Raw genomic sequence first — 27,715 nt, 5'->3', positions numbered from 1 at the left:
CACCTCCCTTTGTAAACTTTCTTGTGTTGTTAGACCCACCCTTAGTCCCTCCTGAATAATGGCAGCCATAGTGCTCTTCAATACAAGAGAAATAATAACAAGGCTGATCATTTGCATAGAAAATGGCATTTTAAATGCAGTATTCTGAATTAAGAATGAAACACAACTGTACCACAAATCTACAAGTCTTTCTGGCATTCATTCTAATTTTGAAATGTGGGGACCAGTTTATATCAGCTCTTTAATAACTTTAATAACTAATTAACACTCACATTACAATACCAAGCCAGTTTGCTTCAAATAAATAATATGATGGATCACAAGAACTGTTTGATTATAAGTTACTCCAACTTATACAGATCATTCTGGAGGTCACAATTGGAACAGTTGGTTGGATTTTGACAGGGCAGCAGTGGATCCGATGATGGGTAAACCTGCCTCAGCTGTTTGGGGGAGCCCCGGCTGCATTTTAGGTCCATTATGCTTCTAATTAGCTGCCTTTGGGAAACTTATCCCTTTAAGGGATGACAGTTGTTATGTTCTACTGTGGGGTTGCTTTACTTGCGAACTGGTTGCACGCTTATTGTTGGTGGGTGAGTTGATAACAATATACTGCAGACACAGAGACCAATATGAGGTGAAGCACATGCTATTTATTAACACAGACAACAGAGTACTAACATGATGTGTGCTTCTCCAGCCAAATCCTACTCTAGACTAACGTTAACATTATAGCCCATGCTACACAGCTATTGGGTTGTACAGTCACGTGGTCAATCTGCTCACATTCTCTGAAAGGTATATTGCATCTCAGATTACCACATCCCTCCTCCTTTACTTGAAAGTACAATTTACATTATATTAACTATTTATATCAATAAACTATTTATAAATCAGTCTCTCAGGAGGCTTTTTCAAACGCATCGATCATTATAGTTCTACGACTTCGGCTGGTTTATCTGAGGCCTCCCTCTCAGGAACTATCTGTCCACTAGGCTCCCCAGTAGGAAATTGTAAGTTTGCTTCTTCGACTATTTCAGGCTCAACGGATCCTACAGGTACTTTCAAAGCAAGGGGAGTTCCTTCTACCTGTGGTGTTGACTCCAACAGAATGGTTTCACATTCTTTTGGGCCCCATCGCATGCACACCTGCTGCACCTCCCCTCTTAGTTCAACAATATGAAAGGCAACTGTCAGGCACGTTCTGAGAATCAGGATGTTGGGCAAGGCTAAATTCAACACGGAATGATCAGCTGCCTGTCGTGTTTTCTTCTTGGCAGCGCTGACTTTAATCTCGGTTTTCTTTTCAATTTCCCTATTGACCAGACTAGGCTCAAAGATGAGCTCAACTTGAGTGAACACAGTGGTTGAGTCTTCCAGCAATTCCTCATCTGTCAGCTCCTTTGAAAACTCAGGGATCTCTATTTTTAAAACTTCTTGGCTTCCACGTAGCTGATTCTTCAGCTCTTCCAGTTCTTTTTTATATTTTAGTTCTTTTCTTGGAAATTAAGCATTGTTGTGCTTTCTCAGCTAATTGATTCTTCATCTCAGCCAGAGATGTGCTGAATTCTTCCTGTTCTTCCTTATACCTTTTTTAGTGGTACAAATTGGGATATGAGAGAATCTTGCAATATGCGAAAGTCCTTCAGCAGTTTGTATTTTTCTTTTTGGAGGTTACTGACTTCAACTTGAATTCTGTCCTGAAGCATTAGCTCTACGAGTTCCTTTTATTGAGTCTTTACATGCTCCTTTTTCCAAACAGCAACACTTACTGCTTCTGATTGAGATCTCAGTAATCTCTCAAGATTGATCTCTCTTAACCAGTTTCTTCCAAGGAGACTCAGTCCTCTGCCATCTATCACGCTTAGGGGTAGATTAACAGACTGGCTTCTATATGGACTGGAACCTTGCATATACCTCTTACTCGTATGTCTTTGACAGTATACATCTTTAATCTTGCACCTGAATTTTCCAGCTCTAGTGAGCAACTTCCTCCATTCAGATACTTAAACGTGTGTTTCCCTATTACTGTTGTAGATGCCCCTGTATCCACCTCCATTCGGAAGGGTTTTCTGTTGACTTCTACTGTCACGTAGGTTGGCTCTGCTTTATCCATTTTTAAGTTGTGTTGCGGGTAAGTGTCTGACTCTGTTTCTTCAGGTTGCTCCATTATAGGAATTTCACAATTTCTGCCTTTTTGTTTGAAATTTTGTCTCAATCTGTCTTTGCAATATGGCATAATGTGCCCATTGCGATGGCAGTAGGCATACTGGTTCCTTTAAATTGTCATTTGTTTGCAGGCTGCCTGGGTCCATTTCTGCCATTATTAATATGGGTTTTATCCATTAAATCATTGCTTTTTGCTAGTCTGTTAATGGTGGCTGTTTCCTACCTTTCTGCAGAGTCCTGCGCTTCCATGCTATTTCTAAACAGTGTCTCCCTCCCGACATGAAGGACGGCACGATTCTCTGCTCCCTTGATTGCTTCTGAATCCATGACTGTGCCTTCCACTGTGAGCGCCAACTCCAGCGCCTTGCTGAAGTCTAAATTTGTTTCCAACAACAATCTTTTTTGAATAGTGTCTTCGTTAATCCCACAAACTAATCAGTCTCTTAATGTGTCATTAATTGACGTTCCAAACTCAGTGCTCTGTCAGTTGTTTTAAGGCTGATACATAGCAAGCGACTGCCTCTCCAGGGGCGTGACACCTCGAATTGAATTTAAAATGCTGCGTTGTTACCGAGGGTTTTGACTGAAAGTGGCTTTTCACAAGATTCACCAACTCATCAAAGTCCTTGCAATCTGGGGCATTGGGTGCTGGAAGACTGCAAATTAGGCCATATGTTTTGCTGCCATATGTTGATAAGAGGATCGCCCACCTCTTCTCCTCCCCCGATATGTTGTTGACCAAAAAGAAAAATGCGCGACATTCAATATAATGTGACCAGTCATCAGTGGTCTGATCAAATAGTTCGATGCGGCCAAATTGTGGCATACTGAAGGGAGATAACTTCAGCAACTATGGTGAGGGCTGTACTTACAATTGGCTTGCAAGAAGGCACGTCTGATTCACTTCAGTTGAGTTTTTGCAGCTGTCCTTGGTGTCGTTGACTGGTCGTGTTTTTCCTTGTCGCCAGTTGTTATATTCTACTGTGGGGTGGCTTTGCTTGTGAACCGGTTGCACACCTATCTGTCGGCACGTGAGTTGATAACAATATACTGCAGATGCAGAGACCAATATAATGTGAAGCATATGCCAGTTATTTACACAGACAACAGGCACTAACATGATGTGCGCTTCTCCAATCAGATCCTATTCTAGGCTAACATTAACACTTGTAGCCCGCGCTACACAGTTATTGGGTCGTACAGTCATGTGGTCAATCTGCTCACATTCTCTTAAAGGTGTACTGCACCTCAGATTACCAAAACAGTCTGCTTCTAACAGCTTCTGACCAATCGGGGGCCTGCAGTTTCAGTTCCATCAGCACCACAGGTGGCCACTGCTCGGACTGCACCCAGTGGAGAGACACAGCAATGACAGGCAGGCCCCTGTGATGGGGAGAGGAGTAGTTGTTGTGCTAAGGGTGGTTGTTGTCACGAGGGCAGGCACTGCCGACAGGGGTCTACTCCGTGGGCCACAGAACGCTCAATTAGGAGGGCCCCCACACCGAGCCCACATGGAGAGAACCAGGGTTTACTACGTGTAATGACTTGACAGAGCAGACAGGTTTCAAGAAGAAACAGATAAACTTGATTACAGAGAGCCTTACAGTGCTACATGCTTGATCAGGACTCTCATCAGGAAGTCCCCCCCAACAAGGATTGCCTGTGTTTAGGGTTCATTGGGTCGGATCCTCCAAGAACATCACGTGATCCCTGATAGACAACAGGAGAGGCTATACCTTCAGTTACTACATTTCCTCCCGCTTTAGTTTTTTCACAGTTTCTACTTACAGGGAACATTTGAATATCCAACAACATATACATATATACCACTTCAGGTGATTAAATATTTAGTCTGAGGTGCTCTCCTTATATGGCTAGACTGGTGTAGCTCTACCATTTGAGATTCCTCAACAGGATTGACATGATTAGGAACTGCAGCACGAGACACATCATTATAAAGTGGCAGTTCTGGGTTTGGCAACTCTACGGAGACATTGGGCATGTCTCTTCTAGGTTGATCTGTCACCTCAGGAATTGATGGTTCGATGTTAATTACAGGCGGAATAGTTGGTTATTGGAATGTTTCTCTAGCACGAATATGGTCCCCATGTTTATGAACAATTCTATCTTCCACTTGGAAGGGTAAGGGACCAGTCCCTGAGACAATGGTTCCAGGAATCCAACAAGGTCCACTTCTGAAATTTCGCACAAATACTATGTCATCCACACTGAATGTGTGAGCTTTGCTGTGAATATCATGATTCAATTTTTGATTACTCTGATTCCTCTCTATCTTTCCCTCTAAATTTGTAAACGCCAGACTTAACCTTGTATGTAGGTGGCGTTTCATCAATAATTCAGACGGTGTTGAACTTGTAGTCGAATATGGCATTGTACAATAATTGAGAAGAAAGTGGGAAAGTCGAGTTTCTAGAGTACTTTTAGATAACCTCTTCACACCAGAGTTGAAAGTTTGCACAGTTCGCTTGGCTAAACCATTTGATGAGGGATGGTAAGGGGCTATTTTGATATGTCTGATTCTATTCAGATTCATGAATCTCTGAAACTCTGTACTGGTAAAGACTGCACCGTTATCAGAAACGACAATTTCCGGAAGGCCATGTATGCTGCAAGAGTGATGCAGCTTCTTGACAATTGTGCTCGATGTTGGCGAACTTACTTCGTGCACATCCAACCACTTAGAATGTGCATCAATGATCAACAAAAATGTGGTACCTAAGAATAGTCCTACATAGGGCTGAATTTCTTGCCTGTCAGGCCCGAACCAATCTCCGGCGGGCGGGGAGCCGATCTCCACCAGAGAAGCGGGCCCCACCGACATTTTAAGTGGGTGGGCCAATTAAGGCCCGTCCAGCGTGACATCCGCAGGGAAGCGCTTCCTGTGCAGGCGGGGGGGGGGGGGGGATTTCCCCAAATACGAGAGTGCGCTCTTTCGCGCATGCGCACGAAAAAGCACACATCTCCCTGAGGCAAAGTGCTGCCCCAGGGAGATCGCTGAAAGGTTTTCAAACTTTAAAAATAGATAAATAAAAAAAATCATTAACATGTCCCCCTCACGTGACAATGTCACACAAGATGGGACATGTTAATAAATTGCACAAAAACTTTAATAAACTTTTTAAAAACTGACATGAAACCTCATCCTGCCGGTGGATGAGGTTTCATGTTTTTTCAGAAGCCCGCCGGGGCTCCTGGCCTGCCCACCAACCTTAAGGTTGGATGGGCAGGTCCTTTAATTGTTTTAGTTATCCTGTCAATGGCCTCAATTGACCATTGACAGGTCGGTGGGCGGACAGCTGATCGTGCTGTGCCTCTGCCTTCCTGAAGATTTAAATGGGGTGGGATGACGTCAGGGACGTCATCCCATGTCATTTTTGCGTTGACGAGTGGGCCCCGCCCCCTTCTCACCGACGGAAAAATTCAACCCATAATCAATATATTGCCTAACCCAAGGCTGACCAGGCCACTCCCATGGATGCAGGGGAGCTGAACAGGCAACTTCTGTTGTTGCTGACAATGAAGACAATGCTTGACCATGCTTTCAATGTCACTGTCAATGCCTGCCCACCAGACATAACTTCACACAAGCATTTTCATCTTTGATATGCCTGGATGTGCACTGTGAAGTTCTGTCAAGAGTGGTTCTCTTCCTTGTGAAGGGACGACAACTCTTGTTCCCCACAACAAAATTCCATCTTGACAGCTTAACTCAGTTTTTCTGGAATGGAATGGTCTCAACTCTTATGATACAGGTGAATTTGACCATCCTTGCAAATCAAGGTCTCTGGCTTTCGACAATATTGGATCTCTGTTTGTCCAATTTCTAACTTGCTTCACACACACAGGTGAAGAATCCAAGAAATTCAGTATTTGTGGCATAAGAGCATGTACAATGCTATCTGCTAACGGGAGATGACTGAGGGCATCCACATTTGCAATATGTAAGCCAGGATGGTACATAAAAGTATACTTGTACACAGATAATATCAAAGCCCAACATTGTTTTCTTGCTGATACTATTGGCAGAATGGTCTTATCCTCACTGAATAAACCCATTAATGGTTTATGGTCCAACACAATGGTGAAATGTCATCCATGCAGGTACTGGCAGAATTTCTTCACTCCGAATACCACCGATAAACCTTTCTTTTCTAGCTGGGAATAACCTTTCTTAGCTGTGAAGAGGGTTCTCGAGATGCAGCCAATGGGCCTTTCTGATCCATTTTCCATTCTATGTGATAACACTGCTCCTACACCATGAGGAGGCATCACATGTTAATACCAATTCTTTCGATGGATCGTAGTGTACCAATAAACACGATGAATGCAACAGTTTCTTTACTTTCACAAAGGTTTCTTCTTGTTGTGAATTCTATGACCAATGGTGATTCTTTTCTAACAACAAGTGCAATGATGCCAACACAGTTGATAAGTTAGGCAAGAAACAGCTATAGTAGTTGAGCATACCCAGGAAAGATTTGAATTCGGTTACATTGGATGGTGAGGGTGCATCTTTTATTGCCTGAATTTTCTTTTCTACTGGATGCAAACCCATGCCATCCACTCTGTGACCCAGGTATGTAACTTCCGGCACTTGAAATGTGCAATTTCCTTCTTAAATCATACGCCGGCTTCCATGAACCTTCTTAGCAGCTCCTCCAGGTTGGCCAAGTGTTCAGTCTCAGTTGACCCTGTAATCAGAACATCATCTAAGTAAACTACCGCTCAGGGAAGTCCTAGCAAAAGACTCTCCATTGTTCTTTGGAAGACAGCGCATGCAGACGATACTTCAAAGGGTAGGTGAATGTACTGATAAAGACCCTTGTGTTGTTAATAGTCACATATTCTCTTGATGTGCTATCCAGTTCTAATTGTTGGTAGGCATGGCTCATATCCAATTTTATATAGGATTTACCTCCAGCCCACTTTGCACATAAGTCATCAATCCTTGGAATGGAGTACTTATCTAGTTTTGCTGCCTTGTTTACGGTCAATTTATAATCCCCACAAATGCATATGATTTGGTCAGGCTTAACCACAGGAACTTTGGGCACTGCCCATTCCGAGAACTGAATGAGTTGGATGATGCCTAGTTTTTCCAACTGGCACAGTCCTGCATCCACCTTCTCCTTCAATGCATAAAGCACAGGTCTGGTCTTAAAGAAACGTGGTGTGGCTTGAGGATTCACATATATTTTTGCTTGCAAGCCTTTTATCTTCCCTAATTCGTCCCGAAATACGCTGTCGTATTTCCTTAACAATTCAGCAACTCTTCCTGTTTTCAGGTGAAATATCTCAGACCAGTCAAGCTTGATTTTCTGTAACCAGTCTCAGCCTAGAAGACTAGGTCCTTCTCCTTTCACTGTTATCACTGGCAGCTGTGCTGTCTGTTGCATATGAGACACTGGTACTGTGGCAATGCCTTTTACCTGAATAGAATCTCCAGTGTATGTCTTTAATTCAGCTGTTGTTTGCTCCAGGTTTAGTGGCTGGTTATCTTCATTAAGGTACTTGAATGTATGCTCTCCTACCACTGTAGTTGAGGCTCTCGTACCCAGCTCCATTATTAATGGCTTCCCATTAACTTGGATTGTGACAATGATAGGTTTGGTTTTTACAGCAGTTACGTTACACAGGGAATAGATGTCAGTGTCGGCAGCTTCAGGTTCAGCTGTATTTTTAAATTCAAGCGTAAGATGTAGGAGCAGGAGTAGACCATTGGGCCCTTTGAGTCTGCTCTGCCATTCAATGAGATCATGGCTGATCTGAAAATCCTCAACTCCACTTTCCTGCCTTTTCTCCCCATAACCCTTGATTCTCTTACTGATTAGGTAATCTCCAGCTGTGTCTTCAGTTCAGACGCACTTCAGTCAGGTCAGGTTCCTTTAATTTTCAGGTTCTGGGTCCTTCACCAGCTTCTTAGGTTCTGGGTTCATTCATTAGTTGTCTATAAGACCATATTGGTTTGCTGCTTTATAGGCTGTTTCGACTTTGCTTTGCATTGCCTTACTATATGACCTTTCTTATGGCAGAAATATAATTCTGCCTTCTTGAATTTACAGGTGTTCAGTCTGTGGTTACTTCCACATCTATAACAAATTAATCTTGGAGTTGCTGCTGAAATATGTCTACTGGACCTTCCCATTTTTCTAACAGCGGACATTGCCTCTCGTTTCGATGCTGTGGGTCTGGTTTTCGTGCCAAGCAATGCAAGAGAGAGTCCACGTGCCGCCAGTAAAATGCAGCTGCTTCTTTGAAGGGGCCCTTAATTGGCCTCTTAAGCGACACATTTGCCTCTGGGTGGAAGGCCCTACTCCACATTCCATGCTGCTGGCAAAATGCAATGGTAGCGGGAAGGCAACGAGCACTTCACCCCCTCCCTCGCCATTTTATTGCTCCCCACCTCCCACCCATCCCTAAAGAGTTGGTAAAATCCAGCCCAGTTTTTGAATTTGAGTACTCTACTCCCTCATTTTCTAAAGGTTTAATACTTCAAGAGGTTTAATAATGCAATATTTACCTCATGAGTGGAGAGTGAAGTAGACATGAAGGTAGAATTGTTTGGGTTTGACTGACTGCAAATGTTGTCATCAATTTTCTCTTTTATGTTTTCCAGTTGCATTCCTATTCTAAATATTTCTCCTTCAATTTCCCTGCAGAGAAAAAGGGATTTATTTTTAAACTGTGAATTCTCTGCTCATCACTGGAAAAATAATAGCTTTGAGGAATGGTACATTTTACAACTTTTAGCACCTGGTGCTAACATCAAGCACATCCAGCATCTCCAGGACAGTTAAATGTGAAAGGAAAACTCACTCTATTTTGTTCTAACACTATCCTTCAGCCCCACCTTCAGATAAGTACCCTCTACTACATCAGTGTGATGTTTTTCTCATCAGTCATCATTTGGACTTAGTTTTATGCTGCTCAATTTATTAGGTTCCGGATCACGACTTTCAGATAGAAACTTTACAAGAGACTTTCAACAGTATCAGAAGAGTCTGGATTTGAACCCATTGGCTAGATCTTACAGCCCGCTGCTGGGCATGTTTTTGGCAGTGGAGGGTAGGGAGGATGGCATGTGAAATATGTTGGATGGCCAGTCCACCGCTGTCCTACTCACCCCCTGACTCATTCCCCATAATACTGGGGGCGGGGGGGGGGGGGGGGGGGGGGGGGTGGGGGGGCACTAGCCCGCATGCCCTTAGGCCTATTGAGGGACTTAATTATTGCCTACTTAAGTCACTCAATCTGCCTCCACTGCCACAAAATGCTGGGCAGTGGCAGGTGGGTGAGAGTGACAAGGCCCTTCTTATTTCCTAACTTTGTTGAAAAAGTGAGAAGGAAGGGGGGCACATCATTTGGAGGGTATCCTGTGCGGACTGCTGGCCCCCCCCCCACCCCCACAAGATGTTTCCCCCATTTGTTCCGCCCCAACTGACCTCAAAAATCTGCCTGCCCAACCACCCCACGTCCCCCTCCCTAGGGTGCTGGATCCCTTCCTGCCTTAAAAGCGCGGGACTTACCTGGCTCCGGACGCCATCGACGATCTCCTTGCAGTCCCAGCAGCACCCACTACAGAGTTCTGGCGTTGCTGGTGCTGGCGGTCTTATTGGCCGGCAGTTCTCAAGGGTGTTATTTCCTTTTCACTGAGGAGTGGAAATCTGACCCTCAGCATGTTTAGGCTGCTCTCAGTGGTGCGCGACAAGCTTTTTAAAGGTCGGAGCATTTGGGACTGACTTTTGGAGCTGAGCAATACACTCCCCCATCCCTAAATACTAGGGTATTTAGTGAGAACAAAATCACCTAATGAAGGATATACTTGCTTTAGAGGGGGTAGAGCAAGGGTATGATAGATTGATTCTTGAGATGGAAGGGCTGTCCTTGAGTAGAGCTTGAGTAGAATGGGCCTATATTCTCAGGAGTGTGAAAGAATAAGATCTCATTGAAACATATAAAATTCTTGCCAAGCTTGCTTTGAGCCCATTTCCCCTGGCTGGCGATTCTAGAATTAAGGATCATAGTATCAGGGTAAAGGGTTGGTTATTTAGGGCTGAGATGATGAGAAATTTCTTCATTCAGAGGATTGTGAATCTTTGGAATTCTCAACCCCAGATGGCTACAGATGCTCAGTCAGTTAATATATTCAAAACGATCGATAGATTTTTGGGCACCAAGGGAATCAAGGGTTAAGGTGATAGGACATAGAAGTGTAATGGATATAGAAGATCAGCCATGAACTTACTGAATGGCAAAGCAGGCTTGAGGGACAGTATAGCCTACTCTTGCTCCTATTTCTAATGTTCTTCAGTCACAAACCATCCTGACTTAGAAACATATTGCTGTTTCTTCACCGTCACTGGGTCTTAATCTTGGAACCCCCTACTCCCTACACAGACTTCAGCCGTTTAAGAAGGCTTGGCCACAATTTCTCAAGGGCAATTAGGATTAGGCCATGGCCATAAATGAATAATTAAAGTAAAATTTTATAACATCCACTGATTCAAAATTTGTTATTTAAATAAACTTGGAATTGACATTCCTTCCCAACAAAATAAATCATAATCACAATATTTACAATGATAACAAAATGTTGTCAAAATCATATTTAACCTATTAAAAGAAGCATAAATGTGAATCTTGTCACAAATGTCAAATCCCATTTTATTAACTCTAACCTCTCTGGGTCAAACTCCCCAACAGCGATATTTTTATCCAGGTAGTGGCGTTGCTGCAGACTGCGGTGCTCATCTTTATTTGCAATGTAGCTCCTTTCTAGTTTGTCTTGGCCATCTTTCAGTTTCTTAAATTCCTGAGTGAAAATTCACAATTTAAAAATGCATGTATGATATAGAATACAACTCTCATTTCCATTTGCCAGTTATGTAACATTTTTAGATTATATCCTAAGGGCTGAGATGATGAGAAATTTCTTCACTCAGAGGATTGTGAATCTTTGGAATTCTCAACCCCAGATGGCTACAGATGCTCAGTCAGTTAATATATTCAAAACGATCGATAGATTTAGATTATGTCCTAATATTTTTTTCCCATCCTCACATCCACCAATAATTATAGTGTATAGCTGTTGGGAATATTGTGGACCCTAACTCAGATCTTGTAGCTCTTTGTTTCCTCTTGCTATGTTAAAATAATACACAGATCAGTAGACATTTTAGTACTGTTGCTTTGGTAAGCATGGCTAAGAACAAATGTATTTTAAACAAGAGACTTTACCTTTAATTTAAATTTAAATTAACAAAAGTATATTTATAACTGAATTATAATTGTTACAGGAAGAAGTTAATATAATATCTCTATGATTCATATTATATTGTAAAGTGTATTTTATGAAGATATTGGACCTGATTTTAACTCTGTGTAAATGGGTGGTTTTTGAATGAATTAAAATCTTGCCCATCAGTTCTGATATTTTACATAGAACAGAAAAATGAAGTAATTTAAAAAAAAAATTACTTTGTTTAAATAAGCAAGTTTTGGCAAATAGTCTTTGTGTTGTGGCCACCAAAATATTTATTATTGCTGTGAAAGGAGAGACATGTTGCCAAAGCTTTTCATCTTGCACTCATCGGGACACACAAGAATGCCAAATTTGAAATGATCAATTTATACTACAGGAAAAGAGGATGCTGATTGATTGCCAAGTCGACTCTGATTGGCCGAGGCGTTGTCATGGAGAAAGCAACAGGGAACTATAGGCTCCCCAAGCTCCCTGGTAATTCAATAAAGGTACAAGGCTTGAACGTATTCCTCTTTTGTTTGCAGAGAATGGGTCCCTGCGTATGAATGAATGTCTCTTCTAGCAAGGGTAGATGAGCCATAATACGAACTTAACTGAATATCTTAAATTGGTTGTTAGTGTAGCTATTAGCACACTCAGGATTGTTCAGAAATTGCTGCCCAATCACATCTAACAGCAGACATTTTGTTTTACATCTTGCAAGCGTGGGCCGCTTGAGTATGGCCTGTACTTTGCCTATTACAAACAACTGAAGGAACATGCTCTTTAATTCGATCATCCAATCTTTGGGATGTATAGCCTATGTACCTAGCATTGCATCAGCATTGAAACTCATGCATGACGTTGCTCAGTTGTGTGGTGGACAGAACTTTTTTTATGGACAGATGGCAGCATCCTGTTAGTGGAAAATACCACTTGCACAGCCATTACATTGTAGTAGCATGAACCAACTTGCTTAATCTGTTGTTCAAATTTTTGAGAAACTTTGCCTTTCCAGCTAAGTTAAGGTAGACCAGGCACTTTTCCGGTCTGAAGGTGGTGGTCTTGGCCCATTTGTGAGTTTGCATGATACACAGCAAACAATGATCTGATCAGGGTAGCTATTGTCCCACAGGAGAGCTTTGATGCACTCTATTTCTGCGTCAAGCTTGCAAGCTGACCAAATGGCTAAGCCCTATTTACAAGATTGCTGATAAGGTCAATCTTATAGCATGTGGAGCATCAACTGTTGCTAACATCAACTGATAGATGTGATTCCGTGATTGGGTAGCACTTGCTAAAATATCCTGAACTAAAAGCGAGACTAACAACCAATTTAAGATAATCAGTTGAGCTCGTAACATGGCTCATTTACCCTTGCTAGAAGCGACATACATTCATTCACAGGGACCCATTTTCTGCAAACAAAAGAAATATGTTCAAGCCTTGCACCTTTATTAAATTACTTGGAATGCCAGGAAGCTTGAGAAGCCTATAACCCCCGCCCCCAGTTGCTCTCTCCATGACAATGCCTCAGCCAATCAGCAGCCTTTTCTCCTATAGTATAAATTGCTGTGCTTGTTCGAAATTTGGCATTCTTACATTTGTTTTGATGAATGCAAGACAAAACGCTTCAGCAACATGTCTCTCTTTTCAGCAATATTCATGTTCTGTACTAGCAAGCAACTGTTTAAAATACTTATTATTATTCAAATGCTGCTATACATGTAGGCATATTGAAATGTCACCAACAAATACATTACCCATTGCACATCTTCTACAGAAATTGATCTAGAGTTAAGGCACTTCTGAAAGTCTTCAACCTACAAAAGTAACACAATCACCACAATAAATAAATAAATCCAAACAAACAGCAAATTGTAATTTGTATATGTTTTGAAATATATATGGTAAGATATTCTTCTTTGGAAACAATCATTGGTATTTTCACATTACTAATTTACTGATTTTTTTGTAATGATAAAACTGTAATTCCCCCACATTACTACGATGGTTTGCCATAAAACAATTTTGGGCACATATTAAAACCTCCATTCCAAAATGTGGAATGCAGTTTTTTGGGGGCAGAAAAGTTACTCTGTAATTTTACCATCCCACACAAACATGGCTTAATTTTCCCCCCGTTAGGGGGAAGTTGAAGGGCGGGCGCACACAGGCGCGCTTCCAATCGGTGCCCCTGATCAGAGGTGCGGCGCCATTTTGCGCTCCCTGTGCGGATGGGGGGTGAATCCCAAAATCGAGAGTTCGCTCTTTTACGCATATGCACAAAAGAGCGCACTCATCTCCCTGAGGCTAAGTGCTGCCTCAGGGCGATCGGCTCAAAATGTACAAAACCTAAAAACAGAAAAGTAAAATTTCCCTAACATGTCCCCTCATGTGACAATGTCACATGAGTTGGGACAGATCCATAATTTTCACAAAAACTTTATTAAAATTTTTTAAAAGCTACATGAAACCTCATGCCGCCCGTGGATGAAGTTTCATGCTTTTTCTAATTCACGCCGGGGCTCCTGGCCTGCCCGCCAACCTCAAGGTTGGACGTGCAGTTCCTTTAATTACATAATTGACTCTATCAATGGCCTCAATTGGCCATTGACAAGTCGGCGGGTGTGCATCTGATTTTGCTACGACCTGCCTTCCTAAAAATTTAAATGGGGCACGGTGAGGTCAGGAGCTCCCCCTGACATCACCGTGCGTCATTTTACGCGTTGACGAGCCATCCCAGCCCCTGCTCACCGACGTGTAAAATCCTGCCCTCAGTTTCTGCTAGTTGGGTTGGTTAAAAACATCCCCTCTTTTTTTTTAGCAAAATGGGCAGAATCTTATTGAGGTTTCAGAGGTCTTGCCTCCGGGTGGAGAGCCGGTGAGAGACCTGCGCTGCCTCTATTTGGGAAGGCACGCTGAACCACAAGCCAATCAGTCAGCAGCAGGCCTCCACCTGGAATCAAGACCCTGGGGGCGGAAGCCTTGGCCAACTAGAGCTGCTGCCCAATCAGCAGCACCACTGGGGAGGCTATGGCTGCTGCCGGAAGGACAGGCACCGGAGTCCCACAATCACAGAACAAACCAGGCCACAGGTAAGTAATGTGGGGAGGAGGTTCGCAGGTTGGGGGTCGCGGGCAGAGGGGTGCATGGGTGTCAGCAGGGGCAGGAGTGTGGCTCTCAGCGGGCCCTCCCCTTCCTGATCTCCAGTCCCTTGATCAGGCACTAAGTGCCTTTGATCAAGTGACCGCTCCAGAGGTAACGAGCTGGCCGCACGGTTTTAGCTGCCGTGTGTGCCACATGGCAACAGGCTCGCTTGCAACTGGGTTAAATGGTCATTAATGGGCCAGTTAAGGGCCTCAATTGGTGAAGGGGCGGGAAGGTTGACCACGGTCCTTCTCGTCCAGAACATCATTCTGGTGGAGATGGGAGCAGCGGTGTTCAGGTATGCCACCATCCCGCTTAATTAAATGCCCTTCCCGTCTCCAAGCTCATCACCCGAGAGAGAAGATTCCACCCATTATGTGAGGCCAATTCCACCACACGACTGCATAGAAATTTCAGGATGTGAACTTGAAAGATACAACAAAAATATTAATTGCAACTAATTGAATAGACAACATATCCTACTGAATTGCCAAATAATCCTAAATGTTTGAAGGACTGCATAAGAAATTCCCATATGTGACATCAAGAATTGGGAGTGCTGTCCAGAATCCACTTTCTCTACACAAAATGTCTGCTTTCAAAGTACCTGTAATTAGCTCCAAAACATAAAATAAGGCAGAAAGAGGTGATAAAAAAGACAGCAATTCAGTAGACCATAGCAGAGTTGTTCCAGGCTTGCACTAAGTATGTTGGCGGGCTTGACAAAGTCGTTTTACCCGCTGGTCGCAGTGGCAGGTTTTCGCACCATATCATCCCATTCCTGGCATGTCCCGCTTCATTAATAATGAATGCATGGGAAACACTCCGGATCGCTTAGAGGCCGCCTTTGATTTGCCTGCACTGTCATCACCTCAGGCCTTCAGTAATCTGGGCACCATATTTAAAGGGTACATCTGCACAGACCCTAGCACTCTCTAAGGGATCGAAAGCTGCTGGAAAGTCATGGCTGCCAAAGGGAGGGAATATGCTGCCCCAAAAGGTGACTCGGGCGCAGTGGAGGTCTGCCATGAAGTCCTCTACCCCCACTCTGGGCGAAGACCAGCAAGCAAGGTCACCAATCCAGCTTGGGAGGTGGTCAGCACCAACGACCTGCAAAAAGGGACAGTTATCCAGTGCTGAAAGAGGGTGAATTATCTCCTCCGTTCCGCCAGGGTAAGTCACTCTTCTCATCACTCTCAACTCACACACTCACAAACCCATCACATATCCACAGGGATCTCACTCACTGCCAGTTCAAGGGACATCACCATTCACTCTCTCACACACACCTTCATCTGCCCCTGCAGATCATGTCCTCATCCTGTCCATGACATTACTCACCACCTACACATGCCAGGCATCCGTCTCATCTGGCCAGGCAGGCGTCCTGCTTACACTCTCTCCATCTGTCTTCATGCAGGACAAACTGGCACACAACAAAAGGGAGAGGTCGCAGACCGATGGAGGAACGTCTGACATCAAGGTCCTCACAGGCTTTGAAAATAGAGTCAACCAGCTGGCCAGTGATGACCTGGACCATTCTTGCGCTGACGGTGAGGTCGGCAGTGCTCAACCAAGTGAGGATCCAGCAGTGCAACATCCATCAGATAACCGTGTTGTGAGTCAGTTCCCCTGTTCCGCAGTCCCCTGCCATACACTAATTATCTCTCCTTGCTTTTGCAGGCACATCTGGGAAGCAGCTGAGGAGGTCCATGATCCAGGTCCAGGACTCAGGCCCCAAAAACACAAAGAATCTGATCTCACCTTAATTGAAGACCGTCACAGTGCTCACCCATACCCTCCACCAGTGCAGAGACACACACCTTGGTGGGACCTAGTTCTAGAACAGGCTTAGGTGAGCACATCACACTGTCTGATCCACAGCAGGCAGAGGCAAGGACTTCCCAGGTTTCTGGCACTCAGAGGACCGAATGAGGCCAGAAATCTGCTATCTGAGTCAGTTGAGGAGCCTCTGGACTCGGTCATACCTCAATTGTTGGAGTTGCAAAGGCAAGCTCAGGAACATGGGGATGGGTGTCTGCTGCACTCCTCAGATTGCAAGGCACATTGAAGGAGTCCATCCGTCTTCAGTCTGAGGTGATAGCGCTGGCATGCCAATGCACTGATATCAACACTGGTAGGATGGCAGCCGCCATGGAGACCTTAGTCCATGACATTGGTCCTGCACTGCTGTATGTGCTGAACTCTATCGCTGACACCGTAGATGGCTTCCAATGGTGTCAATGCGAGAGGGATGCGGGGCAGCTCAATCTCACTCCAGCTTCCCCTTCTCTTCAAGGAGTCAGCTAAAAGATGTGGTTGTACAACCTGGGCAGAGGTATTAATCACTTGTACATAATGTTCACTATTGTAAATAAACTTCCAAGAATGTCTCCTTGCCTATGGTTCCTTGTTATGATGAGCAGTGTACCTGTTACTCAGATGTGAAACCTTGGTTCCTGGACAAGATAAAGGCAGGTGTCTCAGTCCAGAGCTTCTTCCCTGAGCAGTGTTGCAACCTTCAGACTAAAGTGATGGTCCAGCTTCACACTCATTGGACACATTAGTGATGCCTGCACCTCAATGGTGCTCATTGATGCCAGAATGTCATGGGCAGGCACCACAGAGTTCTGTCATTCTCTCCGTGTACTCTCAACACCTTTCAGGTGGGTTTGGCCCCCCCATCTCTTCAGCATCTGTGACCGGTGACGGTGCACTCCTGAAGGGATCAGGAAAGAATCAGGTGCATTTAAAGTTTCATGCTGCATTTCCATGATATACCCCTGATCACAGAACGCAAGCGAGCTGCCCTCAGTCAGACAGGAGTGTGACATTCACAGAGGCTCTGTGCAGGTCTATGGAGTTTCCTCACTGCATGTCGTCATCATCCTCCTGGAGTTTGCCGACCATTAGGGCCTCCGCTGTATATCCATTACATGAGCCTGAGCACTGAGAGTATGTGTGCCATCAGCCACATAGGAGTCAAATATTCACAGATGCAAGGTGACGATGTCAGGACTGTCCTCACTGCATCTCATCATTATCCTCCACAAATCTTGTGGCTATGAGGGACTCCCGAGTGTGCCTGCCTCATCTGGCCAATGTGATGGCCGCCACGCCAGCATCCTCGCCTTTGAGGATATTATTATCATCGCCTTTGATGTCCTCCACTTCGGAGGAGACATGCAGCTCTTCCACCTCCTCCTCAGCCAGGTCCTCCTCCCGTTGCAGCGCCAGGTTGTGGAGTGCGCAACAATTGAAGATGAAGTGCGACACCCACAGTGGATGGAATTGAAGTGCTCCACTGGACCTGTCAAAGCACCAGAATCTCATTTTCAAAATGTCTATCATTTGCTCCACCAAAGTCTGGTTCGTGGCATGAGCCATACTATACCATCGCTCTGCTGCAGTCTGAGGCCACTGCACGGGTGTCATCAGCCACGTCCTCTGTGGGTAGCCCTTGTTCCCGAGGATCCAACCCTGCAGCCTCTCTGGACCCTGGAAGATGTCAGGGATCTGAGACCTGCTAGGGATGTAGAGTCGTGGATGCCCCCTGAGAATCATGTGCAGACCTGTAGGATGCGTTTGTGGTGGTCACACACAAGCTGAACATTCCGCGAGTGGAAGCCCTTGTGGTTGACGTAGTTGACTGCTTGTTGCCATGGAGACCTGTGAGTGCAGTTGATGGCACCCTGCACCTGTGGAAAATCAGAGGTCTGCGCAAATCCCAGCGCTCTTGCTTCCTGACTCTCCTGATCCCAGACGAAATGCATGAAGTTCTGTGCCTTTGTGAAGATAGGGTGCATAACTTCCTGGAGACACTTGTGTGTGGAGGCTTGCAAGATCCCGCACAGGTCACCTGTAGAGCCCTGGAAGGAGCCACTGGTGTAAAAATTAAGCATGACCACTGGCAGTGGATGCCCACCATGTCCCAGTGGCACCAAATCCTGCAGTAGGTGGCATATGTGACCGACCAGTTCCCTAGACATGAGCAGTGTTTGGCAACACTGGTTCTCAGTCATCTAAAGGAGTGACAAGCACCATCTATTGACCCTGGGTCTCGCAAGGCACCCACGAGTGACAGCTTGCTGTGGATCTTCAGCTGAGTGTGCAACAGGCCCTGCCACCTCTTCATCTCTCCCTTTGCCGAGCCTGGAGCCTCTGATACTCTCTTCTTTTTCTACTCTGCTCCCTGTAAGCCATGAGGTATACCGCTAAATCACCAAGCTGCATGGTCCTGATGTTCTCCTCCTGCAGGATCAAAGAGAGAAATACATGGGTTAGCATAGGTGACCTAAGAATCTCTTTTGGTTAAGTCTGAAGGCCCCTTCAAACATGCAGGAGAGTGCTGACCACCACTTGGATGGTCAGTGCGCAGTGTGCTCATTGGCTGTCCAAAACTCCACCCACCTTCGCCCCACTCCACTTGACTGATTGGCAGCAGTTTCGGCCACTGGACTGCATGCTGTGCTCTCATTTCAGGCGCAGGCATTCTCCTAGCCCACACTGCAAGGCTACGCTGTTGGCTGGAACCATGATTGATACTAGTCTAAACTTTAATAAAGACATTGCAAGGGGTGGTGAGCACATCCATCAATGACTGCGCCATGGTCACCTTTCACAAGGGGAAATCTAAAACTTGCCTAGTCAGCTAATTACTCTGCTGTCAACTAAAACACACATTAATTTGCAGTCTGCACCCAAGGGGTGAAGAGTTCTGCAGCATTTGGTGGCACTTTCATGCTGTTTGCTGTTGAGGTACTTGAGCGGGCAGAAAAGCTTCAGAGGCCCGAGACCAAGCATGTCAATGGAGCTGATGCTCACTTTTGAGAGACTTTTCCAAGTGCGTGGCCACTTCCCTCACTCCCACATCCCCTCGCCAACCCCGGCATATTCTTGAGTACATCCTTCAATCTGTGCTGCCTTAAACCCCACCCTGCCCCACCTGACCTGCACTGAAGCCCTTGTTCCAACACCGCACTGAAAGCCAGCCAGCAAAAAGCGACTTTCCTGTGCCCCCTGCAAATGGGCAGCACCTCTTTCTTGACGATGCTCGCGAGCGCTGCGCAAAGTTGTGTGCACTCACCTCCGATCTCCCCTTGAAATTCAGGTTGCCAGGTGCATGCCTTTTAAAGGCAGTCATGAAGCAGGCCGTTCTGAAGTCAAGCCAATGTGGGCGATAAATTTGATGTGGGGGGGGAATGATTCTGGCGAGCAGTGCTTATAATGAGATGCTAAAGTATTGAAATTAGGTTCCTGACGTGCAGTGGCAGGAAACGCAGCCCGCCATTGATGGGTGGAGTGGACAATTGCAAACCAGTATCACAACGGTGCAAAACCGATTTTTGGCTTTCTCGCCATATTGCTCCCCCTCCACCTGCTTTGATGGCACCAGCAGGGCCAGAAAATTCTGGCCTATATTTCTCCTTTAATATTTCAAAATGGAAAGAACTGTGCTGGATAAAATAGACAGCCAATGGGTCAGGACACCAATCTACCATAAAGAAATAGAATTCTGCTGTATTTGTAAAGAAATGACTGATTGATGTTATAAGCTTTAGTTAAGTAATTATTGAAAGACTGGATTCTGAATTTTTGCTTTCTGCACTACGTGCTTTAAAATCAAATGCTAAGCAATCTAGGACTGCTATAAAAAGTATATTTAAACATTTCAGATTTGCTTTTTTAGTTAACACGTTATAGATGAATTCAATTAATGAGAGACTTTTGGTGTTAGATTATTAAATTATCATCAAAATTGTCACCAACATATTTTCCATCTTGAAATATGCCAATATTTCATTTAAAGGAACTTGTGTTGCTAGTGTTTATGCCTCTTTTCATCTTCTTTATCAGTATGTATCAGTTCACATGCTCATGCAAAGTAATACTTCAATCCACCTACACTGAACTTAATTTGAACAATGATGCTCAAAATACAACATAGATATTATTCTCACTGAACTTTGGTGTTGAATGTCTGTTAAGAAAAGAATAAACTATGAGTGCGTATATGTTTCACAGGTTATTCTATTAGATATCACAATAACAGGAAGATATCAGTGACTATGGAAACCACTGTAATGAATAAAACAGTAGTAACTAGAGCAACTAAAGAAACAAATAAAGAAAAGTCCAAAATCACCGATAATATTTGATTGTTTAATCTATGTAAATATAAAATGTTATGGAATCTGCAAAATCACAATTGTAAATTATTTTGGATTTTCCAGTCTAAAAGCAATTCCTTGAAGAAAACATTTTAAAGGAATCAATTCTTGTAACTTGATTCCCATTGAAATTCAAGTCTTGTGTGTCACCCTACATTTAATGTGAAATATTCATCATGTAATCTCCTTTCTAGTGCTTGATTATAATTGCGTTCAAAAAATAATAACAGAAAACAAATGGTCAAATTCAGTTTACATTTAATCAGCCAATTTTTTGACTTAGTTTTACAAGCAACAATTGGTGTTGTTCTTTAAATATCACAGGTTGCTCAGGAATTGCAGTTTTTAGTATTGAAGTTTTTAGCTTATTTTGCCCCAACACCAACCCCATCATTAGCTGCGGCGCTAAAAGAGGTGAAAATGTTCACCCATTTTGGATAAAACTCTCCTTGGAAATCTATTCAACAGCTTCTACTTTGCTCCATCTACTGGACATACACGTTCTTGGCTATTTTTGGTTTTGGTACTGTATGAACAGTATTGGAGAATTTAATAACTTTTCCTGGAGGAAAATGTGAGCTGAATTTTCCCAGCCAACCAGAGACAGGCTGGGAGGCAGGAGGCCCCATAAAATGGTGACAGAGGGAGCCAACATCTTCCTGCTGCCATGGCTTATTCTTAGTGGTGGGTACCTCAGCAGAGCAGCTGCCCACCGGGTGCCCGATCATGTCAATTAGGTGGCCAATTAAGGGCCAGTTTCCATCCCCACTGGCTTTTTACCGGCACCGGGTGCTCCAATGCCACATTGGGAGACTGCTAGGTGAACCCTAGTGGCCTCTCAGCATGTTCCCAAAGGGGCCTTCCAAGATCCTGCCCACTTTCAGTCCCAGTAGCAAGACTTCTTACCTCTTGAGAAAATCCAGCCCTGGAATACTACATTAGCTGCCACTATAAGTTGCTTCTTATGAATTCATACAAAGCATTTTGCAATGTTGTGAATAGAAGTCTGTTATATGTCATCAGGTTGGCAGTAACAACAATGCTGTAGTTTGGAAAACTGCAATTCCTCAACAGCCTCTGTCATAAGTGACAATGCTAATTTATCACTATCAAATATAGGTACTGTACAGCGTTTCTACCTGTGTTCTTAAATGACCTATTCACTGTTATATGGAGTCTGTTATCAACTTCCTCAAATTACCCATTCATATACTTAAATTTAGGTTATGCAGAATTTGGAAACTATTGCACTCTAAGCTTTTATGTTTAGTGCCCTCTTTTAATCTTATACATGTAATTACTGCTATAGTAGTTTGCAAGATTATGCTTCAGTCAGTTAATTACCTGATGTTTAAAATATTCAATGTGCTTATTTAGCTCCTGAGCCATTCGTTCTGCTTCTGTTGTCTTGTAAACCTCAGCAACAGGTTGGCACAAATTTGCTTGGGTTCCAGCAAAAATAACCGATAATGACATTGGACAGTTGTCATATGCTGATTCTTCAAAAAGCAAAAATACCGATTTCCGTTAATGTCACGTTTAACACTAAATATTTAAAAATTGCAATATAATTCATAATTTACTAATAGATGTGCTGAAAATGGCAAGTTTTCATTTTTTTAATGTATGATTAATTCACCATAAGGACAGATTATTTTTAACACAGTGACAATATACCAATTAGATATGGTGTACAATAGAAATCTCCTTACATTGCCCCAATTTTGTTCTCCAAGCTTAGGGTCTATGTCCCATTTTAAACTTGTATTTGTCAGTATCTTGGGCTGTGAAAGGTGAAAATTTAAAAACAAATTATACCTGGGACAAAAAGAACTCATTCTGTTTCAAGACTGATGTAATTATGTATGTATTTTAACATTATTTACATTTGAAAATGCTCAATTTAAAAAACACTTTACAGAAGTAGACCATGCTGCTTCCTACAAATAATTCTAGATTGTTGTACTAGATGTAATAGATGCCTGGAGTAAAGGGAGCCTTAGAAAGTAATAAAAAAGTCACTTACAAGAATGGGATGGGCAGAAGAAACATTCTTAAAAAAACTATAGCCACCCATTTTAATGTGTTGAGAATTATTTTTGAGCCATACCTTCTAAGAATAATAAAAAAGTAATGGTTACAAAGCCAATCATTCATAATTTCTCTGATGTTTAAGACTTAGGATATAATCTTGTTAGATAGAACAGCCTATCTTTAAACAAAAGGGTTTTAAATCTCATGAACACCTATGGCACAGGTTCCTGGAGTCCCTGTGTTACTATTTCATATTAAAAAAATCTAAGACAGCAGTAGTTTAAAGAATACTCTACTACATATATTGTGACTTCAGTTTCAAATTTTAAAAAATGTTTATGTTCATTCTTTCACTCTTGAGAGGGCAAGATACTGGAAAATTTAAGTTAAAATTGAAAAGGATTCAGCCAACTTGAAGAGTAAATAGCTAACTTGGTACGACCTACAACAGTTAAGTGTGACCCAGCACCAGAGGGGCATTAAATAATTGTATTAACCGGATTACATTCATCACTTACAACAGGTCAAAGCTTTGCTACATCATATGCCAGGTGCTTATGAGCATTTGTGCCCCTCTACAGGGAAGTATTTGTCAGCAGTCCCACCCAGGCAGTAGGGAGGGCCTGTTGGCCTGCCTGGAGCGCTAGTACCCCAGCCTGCTACTGAGTTCTCACTTTCAGGTGATTGAACTGATTGGAACATCCTATTCACCCTCCTTCATCCTGGGTTAACAAGGCTCTTAATGAGCCTATTTGGCTGCCTACCTTGTGGGGGCATGTGCCATGCCAGGTCATGAACCCAGGTTGCCCAATATGGTGGGAATGTGGTCCACAAACCAGCATGCTGGCTGTCTCATAATTTTCAGGCCCCATTTGCTTCTGTTCCTGACCCTGGCAGGGCCCAAAAATCGTGCCCTAAATCTGTCTTTGAGAGCAGACTCTCAATTTTATTGGATGTCCACTTACAATAGTTTCGATGCACCTTGTGATTTCATTAACTTAGGGACTCTTGATTGTTGAGCTGAGCTACCTATTATATAGATCTTAAGTGAGATGTAGGCCAACGTAATAAATTAATATTGCTAGCTTTCTTAGCATATTAAAAATGTTGGCAACTAGGGAAAGGGATCAAAATGAAAATCTGGAAATTAACCAAAATTGAAGTTTTCCAATTAAAAGCTATAACAAAATAGCTATTTGAATGCAAGCATGTTAGCCTGCTTCCTCTCAGATACACCTAATCATTCATATTTACTATAATTCTTGAAAGAAATATACAATGCCAGTCCATATTTTAGAATTTAATTGTTTACCTAAAGGGAAGAGCATGACTGCATCAGAGGTAGATCCTGGCTGAGTTTGATGTTGCTGAGGACCAGTCAAATTGGTTATTTGACAGCATGGTGACAAAGTTCCAGATTGAATTGTTTGATTTTGACTTGAATCAGAGTATGCAGATACCTATTAAAAGAATAAAAGTTAAAATTAGCATATGTTTTGTGTTAGCAAAACTAAGCTTGTATTTATACTGCAGCCACTGAGCTGCACTTTGGAAGTGCAGTGGCTTGGTTCTTCTTTCTGAGAGTGAGATGGGGGGGGGGGTCTCACACCGCAGCTGAAATTTAATGGAGCCCCCAGAACGAGCTTGGTCGCGGTGGGGGGACAAGGGTGCAGTAGAATCAGGCAGAAGTATGCACACACATCGGATTCTCAGCATCGTGAAAACTGTCCCCAATTAAATTAGGGGCAGGAAGGGCTCAACACAGGAATCCCACTCGCCAGCAGCGGGATGTCAGTTAGGGTCATTAATGAGCCTGCAATTATCCCTTAGCCCATTGGAATTTAGTGGTGGCTCAGAGATTTAATGAGATTTGTGTGCCGCTCTCATGCCTCCAAATGGCTGCCCAGCAATTCTGTCGCATTTGCCTGTGACCTCATAGTGGGGAATCCCTCGTTGTCAGGTACTCAATTCCTGATCAAGACAAATGGCATCAGGAGGGGGGAGAACTACTGCAATCCAAACCCCCGCCCTTGCCTCCAACCCCACAAAAGCCCCTCTCTCTGGCAAACCCCACCCTGCGAGTAAATCCTGCCCCACTCACCTGTGTCCAGGGAGTCAGCGATGATACTCAGACTGAGCCTTGGAGCACTACTGATAGCAACCACCGCTCCTGCTGGCACTGCCGGCAATGGAGAGCTGCGAGTTTCTGATTGGCTGGCAGCTTTTGAGGGTGGAATTTCTGCCCTACTGAGGACTTGACTGCATGCCTGAGGACACTTGAATAGCATCAGGCCTCCCCCACAGAAGTGACACAGGCTCCCACCAGGGCTCTCCAGCCAGTCGGAGTATGGGAACTCCCATCACTAGCACTAAATCTAAGCCCATTTCTCTGTGAATTTAGGTTACATCCCAACTCCAGATTTATATTGTAACTTTAGCATCTTGCTTCTCAGTGGTGCTTAAAATTGTCATATTAACATATCCTTAGAATAAACCAATTTCACTTTGGAAATGCTTCCCTCGAAGTTTAAGTAAACTATGTGTTAATTAGGGGGAAACTAAGATTATACCCTTACATTTAACTATCTATGCTTCCATTAAGCCACTACATTAAACTGAGATGCATAGTGGATTAAAAATTAAAGTAACTTTCCTTAGTTGTCATAGTTAAATCTTATTAGAATGAGAGCAAGAGGAATGGCTTGATCCAAAACAGCAATGATCAAAATTAAAAGGGTAGCATATTTATTGACCTACAGTTTGCTAAGTGAAATATATTGATTCATGCATTTGTAATATTGAATACAGCCTTCATTCTTAATGTCACTAGAAAAGAACTGCGCAATATCACATCAAGGGAGTTCCACACAAGGTGGGCAGGATTCTTCAGATGATGGGGTTTTCCACATGTTGCCAATAAGGTTGGTGGGAATGCAACCCCGCTGATGTCGGCAGGCCCGCAGCCAATTAACACTCTGTAGAGTGTTAATTGGATGAAGATGGAACTTCTGCTCCTCACTCGGGAGGAAGTCCTGCCCTAGAGAACTGCTGGCAAATCTGATTGGCCAGCAGCTCTGTAGTCCCAGTACCACCACCGGGAGTGGTGGCCACGTGCTACAGGCAGTCCTCAGATTCAAAGTGCCAGGAGCCCAGGAGAAAGGTAGGTCTGTGGGTTTCAAAGCGAGGGCAGCAGGGGTGGGCCCAGGGGGAGGTTGGGGGTGGAGGGGGTGCTGTTGCGCAAGGCAGCTGGGGATCATGTTGGAAAGACCAGGGGGTACTGGACACCTAGTAGGAAGAAAAGACCTTGGGGGGACCCAATCAGGAAAGGGGGCCAGTGTTGGAGGCACCCCTATTCCCTTTCCCACCCAATGCCCGTGTAGGTTAATCTGCTGAGCTTCGTCCCCCAATCTGGTCCTGACCTCCTCAAAATTGCACTGAATGGTAAGTGGGCCTCAATTCGGGCAAGGGCAGATAGGCTGCCCTAGGTCTTACCTGTCTGTTGTAAAATTTCTGACAGGTTGGGACAAAGGCAGGTAGGAGGCACAAAGGCCAACCAGAAAATTTTACGGGCTCCACCACCTGCATTTTGCCCAATATTTATTTCTGGCTGCCTCTAACCAGCACAATAAGTAGTGTAACCAATTCAGAATCATTAGTAAGCACATACAATAAAAGGAGTATAAGACAATTCAGTCCACCATACTTTTAATTCTAAGTTCATAAAAGTGACAATGAAATCAAAATTTTAAAACAGGCAACTAATTGGATGATTGATGGAATTCAGGACATAGGTGAGGGACCAAAAGGCTCAAAGGTTGCCTTGACTTATTGGCAATCACAGTGCCAAAATATTAACAAGTAAATAGATAAATGTTCATATTACCAGAATATGGCCTTAGCACCAACTGTTATATTTCCCACTTCAGTTCCTCTTCAAATGGTTAGTTAAATATACATCTATTTCTAATTCTAGTGAGTTACAAGATGTGTGTTTAGATGAAGACTATAGTAGTAAATTCTTAAAAATGTTGTTTACAAAACATTAATTAAGACAAGCAGAGGAGCTAAACTAGGTAGAAATTGACCCCAATTCAGACTTAAATTATGCAAACTAAAGGTCACCGAAAACCATAAATGCATTCAGTGGTCTGCATCCCCCATACAAGTAATGGAAATCATTAGCCTGAATTATGGTGGCAAATACTTTGCCATTTCACTGGCTCTTATCAGAGTGATCAGACAGCTGGTACTGCAATCTAGGAAACCCTGGATGCAAGATTGGACTGAGACTGGGTGAGGAATCATCCCAGATTTGCAATAAGTGAGGTAGCAGGCAGGAAAAAGGCTGTTTTACCTGCTGGCTGCAATGGTGGCTTTTCACGCTATATCGTCCGCTTCCTGCCTCAATACTTATGCAGCCACAGGAAACATGCTATCTTGCTAGCGGGCAGCCTCTGAATCGCCTGCCATGCTGTTACCACACCGTTTCCTCATTCCTGGTGCCATATCTAAACTGTAGCCGCGCACACAGTTCTCAATGCTTGTAGCCCAGGACTGCTCCAGTGAATGCATGGCCCTGAAAGCCAAGAAAAGTTCAATGACCTGTCACTGAAATGCTTTTTGGAGGCCTGCCGTGATGTCCTGCACCCCTGCTCTGGCTGCAGCAGGTCCAGCAATCTCGCCACTCTAGCTTAGGAGGTGGTCAGTACCAATGCTGCACAGAAGAGGTTGGCTATCCAGTGCAGAAAGAGGTTGAGTGATCTCATCCATGCCACCAGGTTAAAGCAACCATTTCATCACTGTAAACTCATGCACTCACAAAGCCGTCACACAATCACCAACATCTCACTCACTCCCAGCTCAACGGACATTACCACTCACTCTCTCACACACACCCTCACATCTCCACCTGGCCTTATGTCCTCTATGC

General features: G+C 43.7%; 1 protein-coding gene across 1 annotated transcript in view; it reads right to left on the bottom strand.

The window, feature by feature from the left end:
* Nucleotides 1-9,085: 9,085 nt before the first annotated feature.
* The window catches only part of LOC121289376 (protein AKNAD1-like), a 33,131-nt gene continuing 14,501 nt past the window's right edge, over nucleotides 9,086-27,715 (bottom strand). Inside the window, exons 5-9 of the mRNA XM_041208754.1 lie at nucleotides 24,098-24,245; nucleotides 22,096-22,250; nucleotides 13,195-13,254; nucleotides 10,869-11,002; nucleotides 9,086-9,143 (exon numbers count right to left, since the gene is read on the bottom strand). Of these exons, the coding sequence (XP_041064688.1) occupies nucleotides 9,086-9,143; nucleotides 10,869-11,002; nucleotides 13,195-13,254; nucleotides 22,096-22,250; nucleotides 24,098-24,245 (555 nt within the window). The remainder of the gene's footprint in view (nucleotides 9,144-10,868; nucleotides 11,003-13,194; nucleotides 13,255-22,095; nucleotides 22,251-24,097; nucleotides 24,246-27,715) is intronic.

The sequence above is a fragment of the Carcharodon carcharias genome, chromosome 16 (genome assembly GCF_017639515.1).
Source record: "Carcharodon carcharias isolate sCarCar2 chromosome 16, sCarCar2.pri, whole genome shotgun sequence".
Taxonomy (NCBI): Eukaryota; Metazoa; Chordata; class Chondrichthyes; order Lamniformes; family Lamnidae; genus Carcharodon; species Carcharodon carcharias.
The sequence above is the reverse complement of the archived record's forward strand: the minus strand, read 5'-3'. Positions and strand labels throughout refer to the sequence as shown.